Consider the following 26,160-nt stretch of genomic DNA (forward strand, 5'->3'; position numbering starts at 1 on the left):
GGGTGAGCTATACATGTTTTCATTCATCTTGTTGAGAAAACATGTAATGTAACTCATATGGGCTAGGGGATACAGTGATGAGTAAAATACACAGCATCCTTGGTATCTTGTGCCTGAGGGAGTAACTATAATTACATAAATGCAGACTTACTACAGTGATAAATGTTACAAAGGAGTGGTGCTTTGTAAGCTTCTACTACGTAATTGACTTGGCCTCTGCGATCTAGGTAGGCTTCCCTAAGAAAGCAGTATTTTAGCAAGGAGATCTGAGGGGTGAGTAGTATGTTCATCAGGCAATAGTAAGACGAAATGCGAAGAGTTTTACAGGCAGTTGTACAGGTCAATAGTACTAAGATTAAGAAACCCAGTGTGGATTGTACCTTCACTTCTGATGGTAGTGATGGTGGTGGTAGAGAAAAATGAACAGAACGAAAATTTTTTTTGCTTAATTATGAGCATGTCCTACAGAGTCTTGCATTTTTACAAGTTACTATTCTATATTTAGCTTTTTTGTTCCTGTTTTTTTCTTTTTTTTTAAGATTTTATTTATTTGAGAGAAAGCATGAGAGGAGAGAGGTCAGTGGGAGAGCAGACTCCCCGCAGGGAGTCTGATGTGGGACTCGATCCTGGGACTCCAGGATCATGACTTGAGCCAAAGGCATTCGCTTAAACAGCTGAGCCACCCAGGCGCCCTTTGTTCCTGTTTCTGTTAAGGCATGAGTGTATTTATTCTTTTCATCATCATTTTTGTGTAGTGTTCTTCATGCATTTTTCCTTTTTTTTCCCAGAATAACCCATAGTGTCTGATCCATTTTGCATTCCTAAAGCCTAATAATAATACATACGTAAAAATCATAGTTTTTAGCTTTTGTGTAAAATTTATAGAAAATGAAATGTACTGGTCTTAAGTGCACATTTGCTGAGTTTTGACAAAATAAGCATCATTTTAAAAAATATTTTATTTATTTATTTGACAGAGATCACAGGTAGGCAGAGAGGCAGGTGGGGCTGGGGGCGGGAAGCAGGCTCCCTGCTGAGCAGAGAGCCTGATGAGGGGCTCGATCCCAGGACCCTGAGATCATGACCTGAGCTAAAGGCAGAGGCTTAACCCACTGAGCCATTCAGGTGCCCCAAATAAGCATCATTTTTAATACTTCCATGATTATTACTTTATTTTGAAAGCTAAAACCTAATAGATAAAGATCTAGTTTTTTAAAAAATGAAGACACAAGACATTTTGTGTAGCTTTGATAATGTTTTTATAATTCGAAGATTAGAAAATGTTTTTTATTATCTTAGAATGTTCATATGTTTAACATAACCATGTATAATATATAATTATACCTGGTCTTTTAGAAAGAGGACTTTTTTCTAGACATAAATTAGTAAAGGAATTCCAGGGTTTTTCCCCTGATTATATGAAATATTCTGAGATTAAGTCACCGTTCTGGTTCGTAAATTATTTTTTCATCTGACTAAAATCTTAAATCTGACTAGGATGGCAAAAGACAGAAGTTTTGTTTAGCTGTTTTGATAGTTTTTAGATGTAATATGTCAAAACTCTGAATAGTTTAACAAGAAAAAAATCTGTTTTCAATTGTATATAAATTATACCTCAATTTTTAATAAAAAAGAGTGGAGAGGAAGAGCCGTGTAGCTGGTGAGGTATTATATTTTGTCCTGTTTGGGCAGAATAGTACCTATTGTTTTATTGCAGGTCTACTTCGAGCTTTCCTACTAACTGAATGCTTCTTTAGGCGTATGGGTTCATCTCCTCTTTAAAAATTTAGTTGTTTATAGCCTTTGGGAAGTGAGTTTAAACCTTATTTAAGTTTTCATAGCCTACGTATGTCATCCTACTTTGGAAAATACCTGTTCTTCTGATTTTGGTGTTATTTAAATGCAAGTATGTGGGGCGCGTGGGTGGCTCAATTGCTTTTAAGTGTCTGCCTTTGGTTCAGGTCATAATCCTGGGATCCTGGGATTGAGCCCCTTTTTAGGCACCCTGCTCAGCAGGGAGTCTGCTTCTCCCTCTCCTTCTAACCCTCCTGCCTGCTTGTGCTCTTGCTTGCTTGCTCTTTTTCTCTCAAATGAATAAAATAAAAAATCGTTACAAAAAAAGTGCAAGTATATTGGTAATAATCCATGGTATTAAAAGCCATTAGGCTAGATTGCTAGAGGAACAAGGTCATTTTTGCTGGGCTTCATAGGAAAAACTGCATGTTTCTATAAAAGCTTCAATATAAATGTGCTTACTTGGTCATAGGAGTAGAAAAAGAGATTGGGTTGATCAGCAGAAACCAATAACTACCACTCAGCCCATGCTCTGCTGATGGTGGATCAGCAGACTCAGTTTCCTATGAGAGGAAGAAATTTAGACTCATTCTAAAAAGCAGTCTGTTCTTTATGGTACCTTTTCTCCTGGTGACTCCTTGTAATTGGAAATAAATGTTTTAAGAAAACTCTACAACAAAAAAACAAAAAAAAAGGAAGGAAAACCCTGCAACTGTAAGTTATGTAAATATGAAAAAGTGTAGCACTAAGATTTTATGAGTATAGCATAGCATAGTTTATTTTAAACATTTAGACCTATAAGAATATATTATTCAGTAATAATTTGTAACTTTTCCAATATTTTTAAGAATGAGAACATCTTAAGATTTTAACATTAATAGAGATAGATGGATAGATCAAAGTTGTTATTTAAAAGCTTTTGTTTTTACCCTCTTAAGTTTTTATTCCATTCTTCTTAGGCAGAAATACCAGGAAATATTGTAAACATGTGTATGTACATTTGTAGAGTTCTGTATTTAAGACTGAAACATTGATGATATATTCATTGTCCTCTTTGTGTTGCTCTTTGTTCCTATATTTAAAAAAAGTTTTTACTGGATTTTTGGATTTCATTGATTTTAATGCACATGGTTTGTACCTTAATACCTAAGAATATTTTCCTAGTGTATAGGAATTAGAGTAGGAGAATAAAACAAACATTCTAAAGTGTGTAATAGTAAGAGACATCTTGACTAGTAAGAGAAATCTTGACTGCTTTGATAGATTTTGTTCTTCTCTTCCTAATACAGGAGATTTTTCAAGAGCATGGGATGTTCTTCTTGACCATATACAGTCAGCAGCACTCAGCAAAAACAATGAAGTGTCTCTGGCTGCACTGAAAAGCTTCCAGGAAATTTTACAGATTGTGTCCCCTGTCAGAGACTCAGATAAGCCTGAGACGCCACCTGCAGTTAATGTACCTGTGCCTGTCCTTCTAGGGTCCATATCAGGCCCTGGCCTGAGCAGACCATTTGTAAGAACAGATTCCATTGGAGACAGACTGGGAAGATACAATAGCTCTGAGCCACCAGTAGTTACTGATGAGCTTGAAGATTTGAATCTCTGGTGGGCTGCATGGAGTACCTGGTATAGAATTGGATCGGAAAGCACTAAGCCTCCTGTTACTTTTGACAAACTGACTTTCATTCCCAGTCAGCCTTTCCTTACAGCTTTAATTCAGATATTTCCCGCTCTCTACCAACACATAAAAACTGGTTTCAACATGGATGACTTGCAAAAGCTGGGAGTCATATTGCACAGTGCTGTGTCAGTGCCAATAAGTTCGGATGCGTCCCCTTTCATTCTTCCATCTTACACGGAAGCCGTTTTGACAAGTTTACAGGAAGCCGTGCTTACAGCTTTAGATGTTCTCCAAAAGGTAATAGAATTTTAGTGACTGTCTAAACAATAATGCATGTGGTTTGCTGGCAGTTATTTAGTTTGCTATACGTTTTTTGAGATGAAATCTGGATCATCAAGACTGTCGTATATGTATACATTGTGTAAATTCAGGATTGTAAACATCCAGTTATTTTAAAAACATTGGGTTTTCTGATGTATCTGAAAAAGTGATTCAGGTTTGTTTTGAGAATCTTTCAGAAACTGTATGTATCCTCTTGTTTCCTCTCACCAACATTTTTGGTTTGATCATGCAGTCCTTCATAAGAGGATATACTTTTCTTAATAACAATGTTAGAAAATACTTATATAATTAGAAAATTAATAAGGTGTGGGATCATATATATATTTTTTTCATTTAGCTCTGGAATTGTTGGGAGCCTATATTTTAAAAAAGTAAGTAAGAATAAATTTATAAATTTTCCTCATGGAAATTTTAAAAAGATGTATCTTACCTATGAGTGTTTTGTTACTGCAAAGAAGTTATTAAGGAGGGCGCCTGGGTGGCTCAGTGGGTTAAGCCGCTGCCTTCGGCTCAGGTCATGATCTCAGGGTCCTGGGATCGAGTCCCGCATCGGGCTCTCTGCTCAGCAGGGAGCCTGCTTCCCTCTCTCTGCCTGCCTCTCCATCTACTTGTGATTTCTCTCTGTCAAATAAATACATAAAAAAAAAAAAGTTATTAAGGAGTACTGGGTATTATATAAAACTGAAGAATCACTGACCTCTACCTCTGAAAGCAGTGATACATTATATGCTAATTATTGAATTTAAATAAAAAATTAAAAACCAAACAGCTAAAAAATAAACAATTGACCTAGAAATCATTGAGTAAATCCCAATTAGCAGGCACGACCAGATCAAAATCAAAGAATTCTTTAAACTATCAAGATAATTGCGTAATTCACAATAACGAAAATGCTAAACAGAAAAATGTCTACTGAGGAGCCAGCAATTCCAACAAAGTTGCTATGACATTCTAACAAAATTAGAATGGAACAGAATTCTGATTACACATGGTTGATCAGCTTCGCATACTGCAAGTCATGTTTTCTAATTAACTGATTGATTGCATTATATCCAGCTGGAATGATGAAAACTTTCACAGTAAAAGTAGCGGTTTCTGTTACACCATAATACCTTTTCACTGGCTCTGGAGGAAATCCAGCTGAGCAGTAATTCCTTTGATCTCTTTAGCCTAGTTACACTGTATAAAGAAAAATTGTGTAGAAACTTAAAATTTAAGAGAATTTGACATTTAGAAAACTTTATTTTAGGGATATGGGCTTTCAACAGTTGAAATCAGAATAGCTATTTTATTTTCAGTGTAGAAATAAAAGTAGCCTGTCAGTACCTACTTGGTCCCCCTTGATTGACCATGCATATAGGTTGGTTATGGAGTGGCCTGGAGGAAACTGAAAAGTTACTCTGTCATAAAGCAGAGCAAAACACAGGCCTTATAGGATGTCTGTAATCTAGAACTCTCATTCAGATATTTGACATAGGTTTTTATAAACAAAGAAGAAACAAACCTCCAAAATTCTTTTCAAGAAAAAAAGTACATAATTTTATTTTTAAAAACTTTGCTTTAGCAATGACAGAACAAACAATCATTTATTCCAACTACTAGGAATTTGTTCTGAGCTTTTACTGGCTTTGAAAACAGTATATACATACCTTCAGTCTGAAACTTAGGAAGTTTTGCTGCTGTTCATTTATATCAGTTGATACCATTTTGTGTTATTAGTTTTCACGCTAACATTTATTACTTCTGTGATTATCTAAATGATATTTCATAGTACTTGAATATGAGTCAACCATGTGGTGTCTTTAATTTTTCCTAATAGAAAAAATTAGCATACTTCATTATCAGTAAAAGTGTTTCTGTATTTTCTCCCATTGGTGTCAGAAAATTTTTTCACAGCAAAATTTACTTATTTGGGGACTTTATCCTTAAATTAATAAGCTATCCAACAAAACATTTTATTGATTAAAGATCATTTCCTTCATAAAAACTCATTTTTGATTTTATGTTTACCCTTACATAGTTCAGGGCTTCAGGGTCATGGTTTTCTCTTGGTTTTTAAATCACTAGTTCCCACCAAATTGACCTAGTTATGCATGCTGATTTATTTATTTATTTATTTTTGGGGCCAAGATATTTTGACATTTCTGGGAGATGAGAATTTGATGATTTGTTTTACCTAAGTTCTGAGATCGGGTGACTGCATCTGTCTTATTTATTGCTGAACTTCCTAAAGTCAGATGGCTGGGTACTGTATCTGCCTCCGTCATCAAGGCTGTCAGAGTAGTACTCCAGGAAACACCATCACATTATGTGTGGATGGTGCCCTTGGAGTTGTGCAATGAAGCCTTGCCTGCTACTCAATGGGTCAAGGTTTGGGATCTCTTTAATTATCAGCTTCTTAATCTATAAAATATGAAAATAATAGATCTAAAACTTTCTTTTTATCAAATGGGATTTGCTTAAGGCATTTTCTAAATGCCTGACACAGTTAAACTAAATGTTAGCTGTTACTGTCTTCAAGTTCCCTGTCAAGGGTCTTAGTATATGAGGGGAGAGGGCAAGGAAGTCTTAATATATACAGGTGCTGAAGGAATTACTGTTGAAGGACTTAATAAGAGAAACCTTGAACCATGTCAGAGGTTGGATGTCCATTTTCTGTTCTTGTTCCACATGTATTTTCAAACTGGAATAATAGGACATAGGACATGTCTAGATTGCTGACTGATTCTTAACTTTTGGACTAAAATCTGTTATCAGGTTCATACTATAGTTTTTCTCTGATATGCAAACTTAAGAATACTGAAGAAAAACCAATAATAACTTTTTCTTAGATGGGATTTGTTTTTAAAAAAATGTCAGTTCCATATTATGCATCTTAAGATCTCAGAATTGCTTATTAAGTCAAGTATAGCACTATAGTATGTTTTTCTTTTTATAAAGAGCCACTGAAAATCAAAGTATATAATCACAGTCTTCATTTGGTGCTAAGATATTTCCAGAGAAATTGTAATACTTAGTTTTCTAAGGTAACCACACAGGCTTTTCTCTCTTTTTTAGTCATTGAAAATTAAGTAGCTACTTGGTGTAATTATTTCTTTTCCTAATTACTGCTTGTTTACTCCTAAGAGTTAAGACTCAACAAGAGGTTAATAAAGAAGAAAGTGAAACTTAACAGAAGCAGTCAGTAGAGTGAATTTTTTTTAAGGTATTCAAGTCCTCCATTTACTGTTACTAAGAAAAATAACCAAATATTGAAAGATAGTATTAGATATCTTTATTCTACTTTTTTACATTGTAATTACAAGATGATCTAACTTAGTCATGGCAGCATTTTGCTTATCTACTTTATATTTCAAGACTGTTTTTTAGAACTCAATGGTAACATAGTAACTAAATGGTTATATCTTCTCTCAGGGAAAATAAAATTAATATATTATCTGACAGGTTTAAAAAGCCATGGATTGCAGAAAAACTTAAATGTATACATCTTTTTAAAGAAATTCCTTAAAAATTTGAAATGCTTTGAAAAAAAAATTGAAATGCTTTGAATTTTGATTTAGTACTTTGAGGGTACCTAAAGTGTAGAATGACCATGCTTTTTGTTTTGTAAACCACAAATATATTTTAGACATTATGTAAATAATATCATTAAATATTTTTCCCACAGAGAAAAAGAAACACTAAAATATGTGAAAGGGTGAGAGGAGAAAACACATTTGTGGCTAGAAAAAAATGAAAATGTAAGGTTTATTTTAGGTGCTTTCAGCATATCTGAAGTAATTAAAATCTGCAGTGTCAGGATACACATTTTACTCTTTATCAAATTGCTTATAGCAGTAGATTTAATTTCTGTTAATTTTTAAAAATATTCTTGTTTTAAACCAAGTCTGTATATTCAGAACATAAGACATTAAATGTATACTGTTGAAAAATTAACATATACATTTCTTTTATTTTTTTAAATAATATTTTAAAAAAGATTTTATTTATTTATTTGACACACAGAGATCACAAGGAGGCAGAGAGGCAAGCAGAGAGAGAGGAGGAAGCAGGCTCCCTGCTGAGCAGAGAGCCCAATGCAGGGCTTGATCCCAGGACCCTGGGATCATGACCTGAGCCAAAGGCAGAGGCTTTAACCCACTGAGCCACCCAGGCATCCCTACATTTCTTTTAGAAACAGATTTTCATACATGACTTATTTTGCCAACTACAATACACATGATTATTTGTTAAAGTCAGAAGACTAAGCATAGTGCAGAAATCAGCTGTCATTTCAATGAACTGATACTGTCACTTAAATAGGAGAAGGGAGTTGAGGGAAATTGGAAGGGGGGGTGAACCATGAGAGACTATGGACTCTGGAAAACAATCTGAGGGTTTTGAAGGGGCGGGGGCGTGGGAGGTTGGGGGAACCAGGTGGTGGGTATTGGAGAGGGCACGGATTGCATGGAGCACTGGGTGTGGTGCAAAAATAATGAATACTGCTACACTGAAAAAAAAAAACCATATTATTTGAAAGGTAAAAAAAATAAAATAGAAGTCAGTATCAGTCAATATCATCTTGATAAATGAAGTATTCTTTTTTTTTTTTTTAAAGATTTTATTTATCTATCAGAGAGAGAGAGGGAGAGAGAGCGAGCACAGGCAGACAGAATGACAGGCAGAGGCAGAGGGGGAAGCAGGCTCCCTGCTGAGCAAGGAGCCCGATGTGGGACTCGATCCCAGGACCCTGGGACCATGACCCGAGCCGAAGGCAGCCGCTTAACCAACTGAGCCACCCAGGCGTCCCATCAGTGAAGTATTCTTGATGGTCTAGTTGCTGTATTACTGAATAAGTGATCCGATCGTAGAAACTCAGGACTGCCTGGGATTCCTCTCCAAGTACTTGCCCTTTTTCCAGTCTTTTAAGTAATAAATCACACTTTCTATTAAAAAGCATTTCTTTAGCTGATTAACACATTGAGCTTTTACTGTATTCAATAATAGTTTAAAATAACTTGTAATAGCTATGTCCTTCAGGGCTTATAAAAGATTATAGAATACTTACATAAAATAGGACAGTTTTTAAGATTATTTGGTTAAACGTGTATACAGTGAAGAACTTAACTAGAGTTCAGGTTATGCATTCTACTGTTCATATTTTTGCTTTTATAGGCCATCTGTGTGGGGCCAGAAAACATGCAAATAATGTATCCAGCCATATTTGACCAGTTACTGGCATTTGTGGAATTTTCCTGTAAACCTCCACAGTATGGACAGCTGGAAACAAAGCACATTGCAAATGCAAAATATAATCAGGTAATGTGCTTTAAGTTGTATTTTCTCCATAAGATTTCATGGCTTGTAAACAGTTCTACTTAAGGACTTAAAGTATCTCAGAAATTTTTCATGTACAAATAAACTTTCATGTGTCTGTTAATAGTTTAAGCTGTAAAGAAACACTATTTGGAAAAACCTTTTCTGTGTTCTTTTTTTCCTTGTTTATGACTTTCCTTTCCCAAATAGTTCTCTAGATAGTTTGGCTTTTCATGTTACATTTTTCTTCAAAGTTCCTTTCTTGACTGCCCCATCCCATTACAAAATGGCTTCTAAATCCCTAAGCCTAATCTTGTCTAAAATAAATAGCTGCAATGCAAAATGAAGAAATCCGTGTGTACTAAATAAGTTGTCCTCTGCTGGTGTGAAATTTAGTTGGATTTTACCTAAAAGATTTTTATAGCCGTAGCTTGAAAATTTTGGCCTAGGGGAAAAGTAAATTTCGGAGTGCATGCACAGGCTGATTTTGTTCACTCAACATAAATTAAAATTTTACATGGTCCGAAAAGTAGTTTTAATGTGTATTAACTTTTCTCATTCTATTTGTCTTGCAACACAATGGAATCACAATAGATCCAACTATTTGCACCGGTGAGTTAAATTTCCTGAAATTGTCCTAACCTATTGGCAAAAAGTAAAGTACATCTTTCCCATTTCTTGATAGAATGCTCTCTGTCCTTTTTTTTTGATAGTTTTAATTTTTACCTGGCTGAAAATTCTTTCGTGAAGTACGTGTCTGTTTGAAAACTTTGCATGTGATATAATGCAGCCTAAAACCAAGGACTGAACTTTAAGACAAAGAAGGTTTCTCTTTGAAAGCAATATGATTTAATTTAATCTCATTTATTTTTAACTCCATGTGAAAATATTACTTTTTAGGCGGAATGGGTAGCCTTGAATTATGTACCGTTTGCTGAAAGGTCTTTAGAAGTAGTTGTGGATTTATACCAGAAAACAGCCTGTCACAAAGCAGTTGTGAATGAGAAAGTACTCCAGAATATTATTAAGGTACCTTTTTCTTTTTAATTTCTATTTTTTGATGAAGACACTATTACTGAAATTACTCTTTAGGTAATAACATATATATATATATGGTGTATATATATATATATATGGTATATAGGTATATATGGTATATAGGTATAACATATATAGAGAGAGAGACAGAGAGAGATAAATGGAAAACTATTTATATTATTATTTATACTTTTCTCCATCATTCATGGATAGTATTTAGGAAGCCATTCCCAGTATGAAAAAAAATTTTTTAATGAAAAATATTTTAAAATAAGTATGCATTAGATTTTTTACAGTTCTTAAATTATGCCACAAGTCAATGAAGGATCCTGTTTCTTAGGACAATACTTCTCATACTTCAAGGTTGATGAGCATTCAGAGAGAAATTCACAGTGCCTCAATTTAACTGATCATCTGTATTTTGTTTTTAAGCCAGTCCCCTAGTTTATGGACAGCCATTTTTAAAACTCATCTCTGGTTGATTGTGTCTGATTCCCCTGAAGTTTATTTCTCGTTTTTTTCCTGTATTTTGAAGGGCAAATCTGAACCTTGCCTTCTGTTTACTGAACAAATACAGTCCAATATGAACCATCAGGAAGAAGACCTTTCTCTGTTCCAAAGCTCATCCTTCTCTTTGTTTTTCTCCTTTTCTCTTTTCCTTTCTTTCTTTCTCCTCCTTTCTTTCATTTTCCTTTTAGCCTTATAAACCATATCTTAGAAAGAAGATTAGAACTTTCTTTCACTTTACTTCCTACTCAAATGGCCATCCTCTTTCAGCTTTCCTTCTTTTCCAAATTCCTTTACTGTAAACAGCTTGTGTCCTTCACCTAGTCACCGCTCACCCTCAACCCACTGCATGCTGGCTTACTTTCATATTGGGCTTCAGAAATGACTTAAAATTTAGAAGATCAAATCTTTAAATCCTATGTCTTTTTCTGATTATCTTCCCTATTGTATGATATTGCTGAAATTCCCAACTGGAAGTGGAGTTAGGTTTCCCCAAAGCACATGGGGAGAGGAAAAGGATAAATAGATTTGGCTAAGCAGATCGTCTCTTAGTGGAGGCCCAGTTCATGCTAACAGGTAATGGTTCACTGTGTGAGTATTTAATAATAATTGTGTGGAGGGTGATGAAATTAAGTTTTATATTCCCTCCGTAACCATGAAATGTGAAAATGTATTTCTTCTACTCCTTATCGCTCTCTAACTAGAATTTTTATATAAAAGCAGGATTTTCACTCTAATGCAAACGATCTGATTGTATGCTGAAACTATTGATAATGCTCTGAGACAACTCACTGTGGTAGTTTGGTCTGTCTGGTCTTCTAGTTGCTGGATAGAACTATGACTCTTGGAGTTCATTCTGAATTACCAAATTAGTTCTTTAATGGTTTATAGCAATCTACCTCAAAAGTTAGAGTTACATAACTCAGATGCTTTATACCTGTATCCACAAGGGTTAAAGATTTAATAAATTGTCTTTTGAATTATGAATTTTACTGTAATAACTTGGAAATGGAAAAAAAGGTACATTTAAATGTTGGAGTAGAGGGGCACCTGGGTGGCTCAGTGGGTTAAAGCCTCTGCCTCCAGCTCAGGTCATAATCTCAGGATCCTGGGATAAAGCCCCGCATTAGGCTCTCTGCTCAGCAGGGAGCCTGCTTCCTCCTCTCTCTCTCTCTCTCTCTCTCTGCCTACTTGTGATTTGTCTGTCAAATAAATAAATAAAATCTTTAAAAAAAAATGTTGGAGTAGAACATAACATTTAAAGAACTTTAGAGATAAAACATAAGGCTTCAGAGTATTGATGGTTTAGGTTATGTTTACCTAAGCAATAATGAAAAAAGCAAGATATTGATCTCTCTTAGATGTGAGAACGCCATCAGCCAAATTATTTTCTTCTAGGAAAACTATGGCAAGATGTTCTAATTAAATAACATTAAGTTGAGAGAACCTGCAAAATTTAAGTTTGCTACTCCTATCTTAACTTTTGAGATAAGATCACTGTATTTTATGATGAGAAACTGAAGTTCAAAATGTTCCTTATTCAAGGTCATTGTTTATAAAATGGAGTCAGAATATCTTTCTAGGCAGTAGATTTGAGGACTATGTCTGAAAATTGATCTTTCTAGAGAATAACCTCCTTTTTAAGTGAAAATACCTTATTTTTCTCTGCTTTAGCTTTTTAAGTAATTAAAGTGTGTATATATTTTAATTAATACATATCTTAAACTGTCTTTATTTTCACAGACACTTAGGGTTCCTCTCAGTTTGAAATATTCCTGCCCTTCCGAAAGCACATGGAAATTAGCAGTATCTTCTCTTCTCAAAGTTCTTTCTATTGGGCTACCTGTTGCCCGGCAGCATGCTTCTTCTGGGAAATTTGACAGTATGTGGCCAGAACTAGCCAATACTTTTGAAGACTTTCTCTTTACCAAAAGGTCAGCTTATTCAATTTTATAGTTTTAAGATAGTCTCTCAAAAAGTATATAATAACTGCAATTGATCTGAAAACAGTATTTCTCATCATTCATTAACAAAGTAATTATTAAGATTGTTCCATTATATACAGAGCACAGCTGATTAAACATTTATCCACTAGTACAGTATCCATGAACAAGTGGAGATTTTTGCTTTTCATGCTATTCTGGGTTTTAAGACAGGAATCTATAAGACTGTATGGATGCATCGTAATTAAGGTTTTGACTCAATGAAGCTAAGAAGATCTGTTTTTTAAAATCTGCTACCCATTTGACATTGCAAGAGGAAAACAATTTCAGAAAATCAGTATTTTTACCATAATAAATAAGATTAGTGGTGATAATGATCAGCTCTTTAAGATGCTGGGTTTGGCAAAGAAGAGTGGGATTTTCACTATATGATATCCACCTGAGCACTTCTGGATCCTCTTTTGACCCCTCACTGAGAGTGGGATAATTGGAACACACACTGAATTTTTTGAAGGAGGAATTGTCTGTGGGTTAACTTAAATTCTGCTGTGTGAAAGCATATCTGGTATTTCAAAATTGAAAGTAATGACATTCTAATTTATGTTTCCACAAATGGTTAGATTTTGTTTTACTTTCTTTTATATTTCTCATCTCTAGATATGTTATGAATACCAATGCAAGTGTACTTTTTGTTTTTGTAGAAAAATTATAAGGACTCACAAAACATATTGAAACAAATTATGTTTTTATCTTCAACCCTGAAAATTGGAGTTCCTCTGTGGACTCCATTGTGTAAAATCACTATGTTAATTTGTATAAATCAAGTAGGTTTGGAAATTTATACTTTTTCTTTCCCAGTTCTCTATCTGTATATGCATGTTGCTTTATCAATACAAGATTTAGAGCAGGTTTTTTAGCAATAAGTAAACTTTTCTTTAAGAATTTCTTTTCCAGGGGCGCCTGGGTGGCTCAGTGGGTTAAGCCTCTGCCTTCGGCTCAGGTCATGATCCCAGCGTCCTGGGATCGAGCCCCGCATCGGGCTCTCTGCTCCGTGGAGAGCCTGCTTCCTCCTGTCTCTCTGCCTACTTGTCATCTCTGTCTATCAAATAAAAAAATAAAATCCAAAAAAAAAAAAAAAAAAAAGAATTTCTTTTCCAGGGCGCCTGGGTGGCTCAGTGGGTTAAGCCTCTGCCTTAGGCTCAGGTCATGATCTCAGGGTCCTGGGATCGAGCCCTACATCGGGCTCTCTGCTCGGCAGGGAGCCTGCTTCCCCTCTTCTCTCTCTGCCTGCCTTTCTGCCTACTTGTGATCTTTCTCTGTCAAATAAATAAATAAAATCTTTAAAAAAAAAATAAAAAGGAAAAAAAAAAGAATTTCTTTTCCTGGGGTACCTGGGTGGCTCAGTCAGTTAAGTATCTGTCTTTATTCAGTTCGTGATCCTGGAGTCTTGGGATCAGAGCCCCTCATCTGGCTCCCTGCTCAGCAGGGAGTCTGCTTCTCCCTCTGCCCTTTACCTTGCTTATGTGCTCTGTCTCTCTCTCTCTTTTGCTCTCTCAAATATGTAAATAAAAATCTGGAAAAAAAAAAAAAGAATCTTTTACTATGGCTGAGTCATACTTATTCTTACTTATTCTCAAGTTTCTTGTTGCATATTCTTATTAAGTTCAGTTTTATGAAATGATTTTTGTTTGTTTTTGTGCAGGAAAGTAGAAAGTGAAATCAAAGTCCTAATAATAGATACTGTACATCTCATGTCGTTTTGTGTTAATGCAGCTGTACTATAACTTCATTGGAGTCTTTTGCCTAACAATGGCCCTACTTACAATAAAGGTTTGAGTATATTGGGTATGTTAAAAAATCATATTGCTTAAGAAGCAGCCAGTGTAATGCACTGACCTCAGGAGTAGGGCCACCTGGATTCAAATCCCAACAGTTACTTTGTAACTGAGATATTTTCATCTGTTAAGAGGAATGATAATGCTACTTAACTCATAGGGTTACTATGAGGGTTAAGTCACTTAAATTAAGTGGCTGCTTAGAGTATTAAGTCACTTATTTTATTTTTATTATTTTAGAGTAGGTGCGGGAAGGGCAGAGGGAAAGGGTGAGAGAATCTTAGGCAGGCTCCATGCCCAGCATGAAGCCCAGTGAGGCTCTGTCTCACAATCCTGAGATCATGATTTGAGCCGAAATCCACTTGGCCACCCAGACACCCAAGTATTAAGTCGCTAAGAAAAGTGACTGCTTAGAGTAGTAGCTGGCACATGAGTGCTTTAAAAATGCTTGCTACCACCTTTATTACCCTCATTATTGTTATTTCTTTTCTTTCAGAGAAAGTGATATTATACATATCCCTTCCCATGAAGCAGCCATATTTCAAACCAGAGTTTTAAAGACCCAAACTCTAAATAACTGGGAGTAGAAATTTACTTCTAAATTTGGAATTGCTAGCTTTGCGCAGTGGCAGTATCGTAGCCAATGAGGTTTATCTGAGGCGCGATTATTGCTAATTAAATTTGGAATTGCTTATAATGGCTAGAAAATAATAAAGGCACTAAATTCTGCTGTCATTAACACAGAATCAGCATTCTAAGTTGTGATTATTTTAGTTATAGATTTAAGCCTTCTGCTACCCTATACAGAGAGTCAGGAAACCCATGACCTGCTTTGGACTCTGCCACTTACTTTCTGCTGACCTTAAACTGGTTGTTTCCCTTCAGTAGGCATCATTTTTCTTAATTATAAAATGAAATGAATTGATTAGTTGTAGAAGTCCCACTAGTTTATACGTTTTCACTTAAATTTTTCATCAGTGTGAAAACAGCTAAAATGGATAAAGCCAGTTTAGTTTTTATTTCATAGTCCAAAAATATTTTAAGGCTCAAATTGAATGCTTTCATTAGTTGGTTGAAGTTAAAAATGCAGTGCTCACGAAGAGAACTTAAAAACGATGTGTATTTTTATTTCATGAGAGGGCTTTGTTTTTTGTTTTCCAAATAACTGATTACTTTGGAAATCACAAAATTTTGTTTTATGTCACATATATACTTGTTCTATAACTGAAGTCCAGCATTAGTATTTGTTGTTTTTTTGGGTTTTTTTAAAGATTTTATTTATTTATTTGTCAGAGAGAGATGGAGAGAGAGCACAGGTAGACAGAGAGGCAGGCAGAGGCAGAGGGAGAAGCAGGCTCCCGCCGAGCAAGGAGCCCGATGTGGGACTCGATCCCAGGACGCTGGGATCATGACCTGAGCCGAAGGCAGCTGCTTAACCAACTGAGCCACCCTGGCGTCCCCAGCATTAATATTTGAATAGTGGTGTTTCAGAATGTTGCTTGGAGTAACAAGACATAGGTTTTTAGATAATACTAATATTTGAGTATATTTTATCTTGGAACATTTATAAACCCTTTAACTTCTTTAATATATACTCTAAGACTGTGAATAACCATGCCTTTCTCTGATATTTCTTAGCTTCTTTTTGGTCTGTAAACTGTTTTGCAAGGCAGTGTAACAAAGAAATACAAATAAAACCAAGGGGCCCCTGGGTGGCTCAGTGGGTTAAAGCCTCTGCCTTTGGCTCGGGTCCTGATTGCAGGGTGCTGGGATCAAGCCCCGTATTGGGTTCTCTGCTCTGCGGGAAGCCTGCTTTTCCTCTCTCTCTCTCTGCCTGCCTTTCTGCCTACTTGTGATCTCTATCTGTCAAATAAATAAATAAAATCTTAAAAAAAAAAAAGGCACCAAAATTAGCTAGAAGAAAACAAGGACTTTGTATATAATTGAGGATTATGATAAGTAAATACTTTAAATGAGAAAAAGAAAATACATGATTAAAGATGGGCACCTGGGTGGCTCAGTGGGTTGAAGCCTCTGCTTTCGGCTCAGGTCATGATCCCAGGGTCCTGGGATCGAGTCCCACATCGGACTCTCTGCTCAGCAGGGAGCCTGCTTCCTCCTCTCTCTCTGCCTGCCTCTCTGCCTACTTGTGATCTCTGTCAAATAAATAAATAAAATCTTTAAAAAAAAAAAAAAGATGAAAAACATAAACATTGTGATCAGGTAGACACTTGAGGTTTATTAGGAATTCATTCAGTCCTCCTTAAAGTATTTAAGGAGAAATGTATTTAACTTGTAGAATACACGTGGGCTAGTGAGAATTCATACAATTAGTGGTCAGTGGACCTTAAGTTTAAAATCACCAAGTAGTTCCCAAAAGAAATCAGGTGAAACATATTCATACAAAAACCTGTTCACTAATGTTCATAGCAGTATTTTTCATAATAGCTAAAAAATGAAAAAAAAAAGCAAATGTGTTCATCAGCTGTTGAGTGGATAAATTAAATGTGGTCTGTCCATAGAATGGAATATTCAGCCATAAAAAGAGATAAAATACATGCATGCATTGCATGCATGCTACAATATAGATGAATCTTGAAGATACTGTGCTAAGTGAAAGAAACCAGAGATGAAAAGCCATATAGTGTATGATCTCGTTTATATAGTATATCCAGAGTAGGCAAATGCATGGAGACAAAGTAGATTAATGGCCACAGGTGGGAGGAGAAGACAATGAGGAGTGACTGCTAAAAGTACAGAATGTCTTCAGGAATGATGAAAATACTCTAGAATTGAAAGTGGTACAACTTTGTGAATATATTAAAAAGGACTGAATTATACATTTTAAGATTTTTAAAAAAATTTATTTATTTGACAGAGAGAGATCACAAGTAGGCAGAGAGGCAGGCAGAGAGAGAGGAAGGGAAGCAGGCTCCCTGCTGAGCAGAGAGCCCGATGCGGGACTCGATCCCAGGACCCTGAGATCATGCCCTAGCCAAAGGCAGCGGCTTAACCCACTGAGCCACCCAGGCGCCCTGAATTATACATTTTAAAAGGTGAAATTTATGGTATACGAAATTGTATCTCAATAGATATTTTTTTAATGTACCATTCAGAGAGAACTGAAAGAAATTACAAATAATACTTTATCAGTTTGAAGGCTCTTTTATTTCAAATAAAGTTTCATAAAAATAATTTTTAAAAAATCACTAACTTGGGTGCCTGGGTGGCTCAGTGGGTTAAAAAATCACTAACTAACCTCAGTCTTAGAGAATTTAAAGATCTTATGTGGCGCATTTCTGCCTGGATTACTGACAGTCTCTACTTACACTTTATAGGTAAACTGTGTTAATCATTAGTGTTTTTAAAAAATTCAACCAGTGTTTTTTTATATGCTCAAAGTGTTTAGTAAGGATACTAACTCTAGGGACGCCTGGGTGGCTCAGTTGGTTGGGCAGCTGCCTTCGGCTCGGGTCATGGTCCCAGGGTCCTGGGATCGAGTCCCACATCGGGCTCCTTGCTCAGCAGGGAGCCTGCTTCCCCCTCTGCCTCTGCCTGCCATTCTGTCTGCCTGTGCTCGCTCTCTCTCCCTCTCTCTCTCTGATAAATAAATAAAATCTTTAAAAAAAAAATAAAATTAAAAAAAAAAAAAAAGGATACTAACTCTAAGTTAAAGTATAACAGTTAGTTTGGGTTTTGAGATCAGAATACGTAATCTAGGGATGCCTGGATGGCTCAGTTGGTTAAGCGGCTGCCTTCAGCTCGGGTCATGATCCCAGCCTCCTGGGATCGAGCCCCACATCGGGCTCCTTGCTTGGCAGGGAGCCTGCTTCTCCCTCTGCCTCTGCCTGCCACTCTGTATAACTGTGTTCGCTCTCGCTTCTCTCTCTATGACAAATAAATAAATAAAATCTTAAAGAAAAAAATACATAATCTATGCACAATCAAATAATTTTCCAATTTTATTGATCACTGGGATAAGGAGTAATGAACTTTTCAGTTTCTGACTTTGTGTGCTACCTTCTTTTAAAGTATTATAAAGTATCTATAAAGTATATTAAAGATCCATTTAAATGGGGTGCCTGGGTGACTCAGTGGGTTAAGCCTCTGCCTTCGGCTCAGGTCGTGATCTCAGGGTCCTGGGATAGAGCCCTGCATGGGGCTCTCTGCTCAGCAAGGAGCCTGCTTCCCCTTCTCTCTCTGCCTGCTGCTCTGCGTACTTGTGATCCCTGTCAAATAAATAAATAAATAAGTAAATAAAATCTTTAAAAAATATATCCATTTAAGTGTTTCTGCTATATGATTCCAATAACATTAATATTATTAGTGTCCCTTCCTAATAAACTTTTTTTAAATTGCTAATCAGCCCATCCTTAGTTACCTCCACCATCTTCAGATTTTTTTGTATCAGTTAACACTTACATTACTTGATTATAAATTAGAATTAAACAGTTTTATCTCTAGAGATACAGAAAGATTCTGTGAAGCTACTTTAGTAGTAGTGGTTATAAAATTCCCACCATTGGTACAAATTTGGGTGCATGTCTTTAAAACTTTTTCTGTAGTTTCCTACTACCAGGTTATAGTTAGTCTAGGACTTGCACACCAAAATGCACGTTTCATGCAACAGGGACTGGGTCCATCTTGTTCACAGCTGGATCTCGTAGAGTGCCTAATGCAGAGTATTTGGTACTCAGTAATTTGTTGGAATAAACATAGCTTCAAGCAAAGATCTGGTAACCATAGTAGAGTACATTTGTGTGTGTGTATATTCTAATACTTGTGTGTATATTCTAATACTTGTAAATAGGAAACACTTGTAAATAGAAAATACTTGTAAACAGAAAAACCAAATAATACCAAATAAAGCAAAAATAGCCCTAGATATAAAGGTGTACATTATGCCTCTAATCCTAAATATGATAACACTATTTTTGCATTTACAACATGAAAGAGAAGAATTTAAGCTCAAACATCAGAGAAGTTTAGGGTCAAATTCTGACCTTGTCATTTGCTTATAATACATTCTTTGTCATATTACTAGCATTCAAAGCCTCGGTTTCCTCTTCTGTCAATTACATGAGGATAATACTACATGTGGTTACTGTTCAATCATAGGAAGTAATATAAATAAAGCTCTTTGTACATTGGCTGTCTCTGTAACTTTAACTGTTAACTATTATTGTAATAGGCATTAACCTCTGATTCTCAGCAGTTTTCAAGTAGTTTATTTTTCACTGCTTCACAAGTTTAATACCATTTTACTGTTCATTCTTAAGAGTCACGTGGTTTAAAATTCACCTTGGTACTCACAGAATGTTGATTTCCAGTGATCTTGCTGGAACAATTTTCTGCCCTTTTTCCCCCCTACAGATGTTCTCTTTTTTATTGTAAAGATCTTTAATATATTGTGTTTATTACAAATTAGTGATTAATGGTCAGTCTCTGCGTGAATAGTTCAGCAGATAACCAAGACACTCCACTGGCAATATAAGTGAATTCAGGTATCATCACAGTGGTAATTTTTCTTGTTTTTACAGATAATAGTTAATATCCTCACTCTTTATTATTCTTTCATTCATTAGTACTGAAAGTACAGATTTTATTTAGTTCTGGAATGGACCAAGCATTTTTGTAGCTAGAAGTTCATGTTTGTAATTAGTTTAGTCACTTATCCTATTAACTTTAATTAAAAATACTGTTTTTTTAAATAAATGGTAATGTCTAACCTGGGTGAGAAAATACTTTTTGTCATTTGAATGCTGTTTATTTCCAGAGAACATTTTACCTTTTAAAAATCAAGTGTTTTGTTTATTTTTTTTAGCATACCTCCAGATAATCTCTCTATTCAAGAATTTCAGAGAAATGAAAGTATTGATGTTGAGGTGAGGAAGCTATTTGAAACATTTTCCCATAACCATTTGTGCAAAGCAAATAGTAGAAATGTTGGAACTATAAAATTGCTAAGAGAAAAAGTAATAGGTTTAAGATTGAACTAAAAGCAGTAAAACTCTCACATAGATTAAAGGTTAGTTTTGAAAGCACTGACATGATTTCCGTATACTCGTTAGCTTTGTCTCTAAATATGAAGTTGTGTTCATTTAATAATTTAAAAAAGCAATTGATTCAGTAAAATCTGTCAGTTTTTGAGCATGTATTTGAGAGTTTGCTCTATAGTTTGGCAAACCAGGTGTTAGTGGTTCAAACTAATCAGTAAGCTGTTTAGAATTTTTTAAGTAGGCTCTATGCCCAACATGGGGCTTCAGTTCGGCCCTGAGATCAAGTGTCACACAGTCTGCTGACTGAGCCAGCCAGGCGCCCCTAGGTTTTTGTTTTTAACCGGCTGTAGATAAAACCTCTAGAACTCTGGAGGCACATAATGAGTGTTTTTTTGTTTTTTTTTTTTAAAGATTTTTTTCTTTAATTGTAAATGGAATTTAAGGAAGTAGTTTTTTATGGGTTCTTTGTTGGGGGAGGTGTTTTGATGATTTTCCTTTAAGTGGGATAAAGGATCTTTTAAGTAAAACAAATAAGTAACTACTTTAAAGTGTTCGCTGCCTTTTGTCCCGTGTTTTAAAACTGTTGTAAACTCCTTTTTCTTCAAAGGGCAAATTAATGCATTATATATTAGAAGTGAGTTGTTCAGCAAAAATGAATATAACTTTACTTTCTCTTTTGGCTTATTGTTTATGATTCTAAAAAGGTGATTTAACCAGATTTATTCTTAAATCTGTTTTGGATATTTTATTCTAACATGGATACATTTCATATAAGATCAACATTTATTAAAATGACTGCATAGTAAACAGTTCATATTATTGACTGTTTTGTAATTTACTATTAAAAAATAAATTATTATTATTACTAAGGTGAAATAGGCTACCCATCCTGTATGTTAACATTAAAATATTTGTGTACTTTATTAAGAAAGATCCTTTAGTAAATTTTCTTTTAAAATAAAATTTAGATTTTAGTCTAGAAGTTATCATTTGTGTTGGTCTTTTTCAAGAAAAAAATGCATTTGAGTTTACCTCTTTTGTTTTAGGTAGTTCAGCTTATCAGCACTGAGATACTACCTTATGCCAATTTTATTCCTAAGGAATTTGTTGGTCAGATAATGACTATGCTTAATAAGGGCTCAATACACTCTCAGTCATCTTCATTTACGGGTATGTTACTTTAATCATTTATTAAAAATGTTAGTAACTATTGAAGCACTTTGGATGAAACTGATTATAGAAATGTTTAGTCCTAAGATTGTGGTAAATTGTGAACTTGAGAATTGTCGGATAAATTTTAAGAATGTGATAGAATATTAAGTTTTATGTGGAGAAAATGAATATTCTGTGAATTATGTGTTATGATTTAAATTGCAGAGCACTTACGAAATCTACCTAAGTCACTGTTGGCCGACACAAGTTAACAGTTTTGTGAAATCATGGATTATTGGGAAGGAATAAGTGTATATTCTACCACTTAGCATTTGGCTAACTTCTATGAGTCTCAGTTTTGTCATCTGTGAAATAAAGATATTGATATCAGTTGTTCAGAGTTATAAATTACAGTTAACCAGTTAAAACAAATAGATGCTATAATATTGTTAATGGAACTAAGTTTAGTAAATGCTTACTGTGTGCAGGGTATTATACTAGAATATTACCTCTTTCCTCACAACATTTCTGTGAGAATAGTTTCCACCATATTGCAGAGGGAAATAGGTTTAAAAAGTTTAGACAAATTATCCATAATCTAAAGTCTGGAAGCCAAATTCATCCTTAAAAAGAATTAAAAAGAATTCCATGCTTTGCATTTTATCATTTTATCATTTTATTTTATTGGGAGATAATACTTAAATTGCCTTTTGCTATTATTTCTTTTTATAAACCTGTGCTCAATTGCTAAATGTAATTGTGTGGTATCATTACGTGACTTTTCTCTTGAGATGATTAAAAAATTTTAAATTTGTGCCATGCATATCCATTATCCCCGGAATTTACCAGAGCCATGACTAACTTCTGCTGAACTGTGCTGAACACTTCAAAGAGCATGTAAATGCTCACAGTTTGGCCACTAGGTGTCTCTCATACTGCTTCATTCAGAAACTACAGTAGTTCTTTTTCCCAGCCCAGATAAGTGATAAAAGTGATCTGATAAGTGCAGATTTAACAAATATAAAAATCTCAGAAAAAAAGATTAAATACTATTTATATGTTAATACAGTCAACTTTTTATTATTAAGAGTATATAAAAATTTCTAGATACATTTTTATAAAAGTATTACAAACTATTTATAATCAGATGTAAATATTTTAAGCTAAATAAGGACCACTGAATTGCCATGTATACCTTTTCAAGCACTTTCTGTCTTGCCATTTAAAGTATTAAATATACCAAGATAAAACAGGTACATGGACATTCTTCCAATGGCTTTGCTATATGACACAAACTTCTCAGTTTGAACTTGCAGGGCCTTTTAAAACATACATATGGAAAGCCTTCTATGCTAAAATGGACTAATTTATAAAGACTTAGGTTCCAGGGATCATTTTTGGTCTACCACTCTTAAGTATGACCTGATAGCCAAAGCTTTCAGAGAAAATCTTCAATGCGAAAGAGAAAAACCAAAACAGATGAAGAGGGAAGAAAAGAAACCCAGAGGAAATGTAAATTCAGGGCCACAGAAACATTCCACTCCCAAAAAGCACAATTATAATTAGGATGTTCAAAGAGATAAAAGATTTTACGTGCATGAAACAGAAAATGCTATTAAGAAGGAGCAATCAGTATAAGAAAGAGCTCATAGAAACTAAAAATATGACCACTAAAATAACACGTTCAGTGAAGGGTTGCAAGAAAATATAAGGAAATAAAAATAAAAATATAAGGAAATAAAAAGCAGAGAAAGAAAAAAAGTGGGCAATATGAGAAGAAAGATGAAAATGAATCCAAGGGGTCTAACATCTGACAATAGGTCTTCCAGAAAGAGAAAATACAGAGCAAAGCTAAAAGAGGAAATTATCAAAGACATAAACCAAAGAAATCAGTCTCCAGATTAAAAATAGTTACTCAGTAACCAGAACAGTGGAAGAAAAAAGATCCACAGGAAGATCCACAAATTTTATGTTGTCATGAAATTTCAGAGTACTTGGGCTAAAGAGAAGATTCTATAAGATTTCAGAAAGAAAAGGAAAAAGGCTGACACAGAAGGATTTTGTCAAGAGGATACTGGACTGTTGAGTAGCAGCATTGGATGCCAAAAGACATGGACACAGTGGTTTCAGAGTTATAGTCGGAAAGGATTTTTAACATGGAGTTTTATACGTAGGCCCGCGGTTGTCAGAGTATAAGCACAGAATGGTAATTCTCAAATGTCAGCATGCATTAAAGTCAGTTTCAAGGGCAAGCTATTGCTGGGCTGTAGTCTCTGAGCTTCTGATTCAGTAGGTCTGGGGTGGGATGTGAGAATGTGCATTTCTAATGAGTTCTCTGGTGGTGCTAATGCTGCTAGGTAACACACTTCTTTGACTACCAGAGTAAAGTAATGACGTTCTTGGAAATGCAAGTTCTGAAAAATTTTACTTCCTATTCAGTCTTTCTCAGGTACTCCAGAGTGTGTTCCATGAAAATAAAGGAGTAAACCAAAGAAACAGAGGGCATGGATCTAGGAAGTTGGGTATAAAACGAGAGAGTAAAGATAATTCTGAGAGTTTGGCAGAGACTATTTGGAGGATATAGCTGGATGGCAGGTCTGGAGAGCAGCTAGTCCACACTAGAGCAGAAGTCTGGCTTTGGGAAAGATGTTGCCAAGAGGAAGGAGGAAAGGGAGAGAGGAAGGAAGAAGAAAGAAAGAAAGAGTATCGCAAGTTTGACCTTGTGGAAAACTATTGAGAAGTATTTGATAGTGCTGTCAAGGGTATAAAAGGGTATAAAATTGTCTTTGTCTAGGTAAGAAAAATACTATGTGGAAGTGATGAGAGTGGACAGTCTTGCCTTGCTTTTGATCTTGCAAGGAAGAAAATCATTATATATATGCTTTTAGCTGTAAGTTTTTCATAGATGGCTTTCATCAATTGAAGAATTTCCTTCTATTTCTAGTTGGCTAAGAGTTGTTATCATTAAGGTTATTAATTTCGCCTTTTGTTAACCATCAATAATTGTCAATTTTACAGAAGCAGAGATTGATATTCGTTTGAGAGAGGAGTTTTCTAAAATGTGTTTTGAAACATTGCTCCAGTTTTCCTTCAGTAATAAAGTCACAACACCTCAAGAAGGCTACATCTCACGAATGGCACTCTCAGTGCTTTTAAAGAGGTCTCAAGATGTGCTTCATCGCTATATAGAGGATGAAAGATTAAGTGGTAAATGCCCTCTTCCAAGGTACAGATTTTATTTTATAGATGAAGGAAATATGTTATCTTAATTACTATGAATAAAAAAAGCTCTGAGCACCAAATTGTTTTCATAAGTGATTTGATGTGACCTGAAGCTGTTTATATACAGTGTAAATATTTGTAAGTTTTGCTGCAGATATATTAGTGTGTTTTATTATGGGGTGCTCTTTCAGACTGCTCATGGAGTTTAAGTAATGTATATGTACCAAGTTTCCTTTTGGGATTTAAAAGAAAATTTTGAATTCTAAAATATGTCTTCTTAAGGATTTCTGAATAAGGACTTATGGATCTGTATGAGCACATGGGTGTGACTCTCTCTAGAGAGAAAATAATGGTAAATCATATTCCACAAACTTCCTAGTTTGTTTTAGTTATTTTTAAATTTTTCTGTAAGTCCACTAGCCATGTCTTAGATCTTCTTTTCATCTGGCTTCCTTAATTAAGCCCTTGTTCCTGGACTAATTTGCTTTCCATTTAGCCATGCTGTGTTAGTAAAATGGACTCTAGGTCTTTCTGCTAAGCCACGGCTAATCAAAGGTGGGGTAGAAATCAGAATTCATCAAAAAATGCAATCACAAATTATGGTTAAAACTAATATTAACTTTGCATTGTATTGTGTCTAGTATTTTTCCAAAGTACATCTACTTGTATAAACCTAGTAAAAAACACACATGGCATATCTTAAAATCCTGATGGAAATAATTTCCCATCTCTTTTTCAGGCAACAAGTAACGGAAATCATATTTGTTTTAAAAGCAGTCAGTACTCTCATTGATTCACTTAAGAAAACTCAGCCTGAGAATGGTAAGTGCTTAGAAACTCAGTTATTATAAACTCATAGCACTTATGTTCTATTTCTGATGCACTTTACTATTATTATTAAGTTAACTGAATTTTAGGAATATAACAGTTATTTGGCTTTCTTTTTTCCAGGCCTTATAACAGCAAAGAATCAAGTCCATTAGGATTTAATTAAGTAAAATTAATTTGTAATGTTTTAGCTTCTTTATGTTAAATAACAGTTTTTGGTTTTTTTTTTAACTAAGTTGGTCTGAATTCAGGATGTTCCATGGATAATTCATAGTTCATATATTTTTAATGTAGACAATCACTTGAGTTTTTGGGTAGGTGTAGGCTTCCATCCTGCGTTTGTATTGAATAAACTATACAACTTTGCATTACTTAATTAAGCTTTTTCTCATTTGTTTCTCCTTTCTGTAACTCATTCCTTTTCTTTACATTCCTCTTCTTTACTCATTCCTCTTCATTCCATTCTTTACATTATTGCCAGAAATGATTTTTTGTGCAGTTTTGATCATTCATTTACCTATCTTTGTAAAACAAAAAATTTTCATTTACCATTACTTACCAAATGCAAAGAGTATTGTTGTCAA

At 34.8% G+C, this 26,160-nt stretch overlaps 1 protein-coding gene and 1 pseudogene across 6 annotated transcripts in view; both read left to right on the plus strand.

The window, feature by feature from the left end:
* Nucleotides 1–26,160, plus strand: part of MON2 (MON2 homolog, regulator of endosome-to-Golgi trafficking) — a 108,512-nt gene that overhangs the window by 75,693 nt on the left and 6,659 nt on the right. For 4 of the 6 annotated variants that reach the window (XM_044227693.1, XM_044227694.1, XM_044227697.1 and 1 more), the window contains 9 exons: nt 3,084–3,712; nt 8,912–9,055; nt 9,647–9,664; nt 9,953–10,081; nt 12,341–12,531; nt 20,200–20,260; nt 21,421–21,544; nt 24,545–24,752; nt 25,488–25,570. In XM_044227693.1, coding sequence (XP_044083628.1) covers nt 3,084–3,712; nt 8,912–9,055; nt 9,647–9,664; nt 9,953–10,081; nt 12,341–12,531; nt 20,200–20,260; nt 21,421–21,544; nt 24,545–24,752; nt 25,488–25,570 — 1,587 coding nt within the window. The remainder of the gene's footprint in view (nt 1–3,083; nt 3,713–8,911; nt 9,056–9,646; nt 9,665–9,952; nt 10,082–12,340; nt 12,532–20,199; nt 20,261–21,420; nt 21,545–24,544; nt 24,753–25,487; nt 25,571–26,160) is intronic. The other 2 variants (XM_044227695.1, XM_044227696.1) reach the window with 1 other exon arrangement.
* Nucleotides 14,990–15,165, plus strand: LOC122892734 (annotated as a pseudogene).

The sequence above is a fragment of the Neovison vison genome, chromosome 12, assembly GCF_020171115.1.
Source record: "Neovison vison isolate M4711 chromosome 12, ASM_NN_V1, whole genome shotgun sequence".
Classification (NCBI taxonomy): Eukaryota; Metazoa; Chordata; class Mammalia; order Carnivora; family Mustelidae; genus Neogale; species Neogale vison.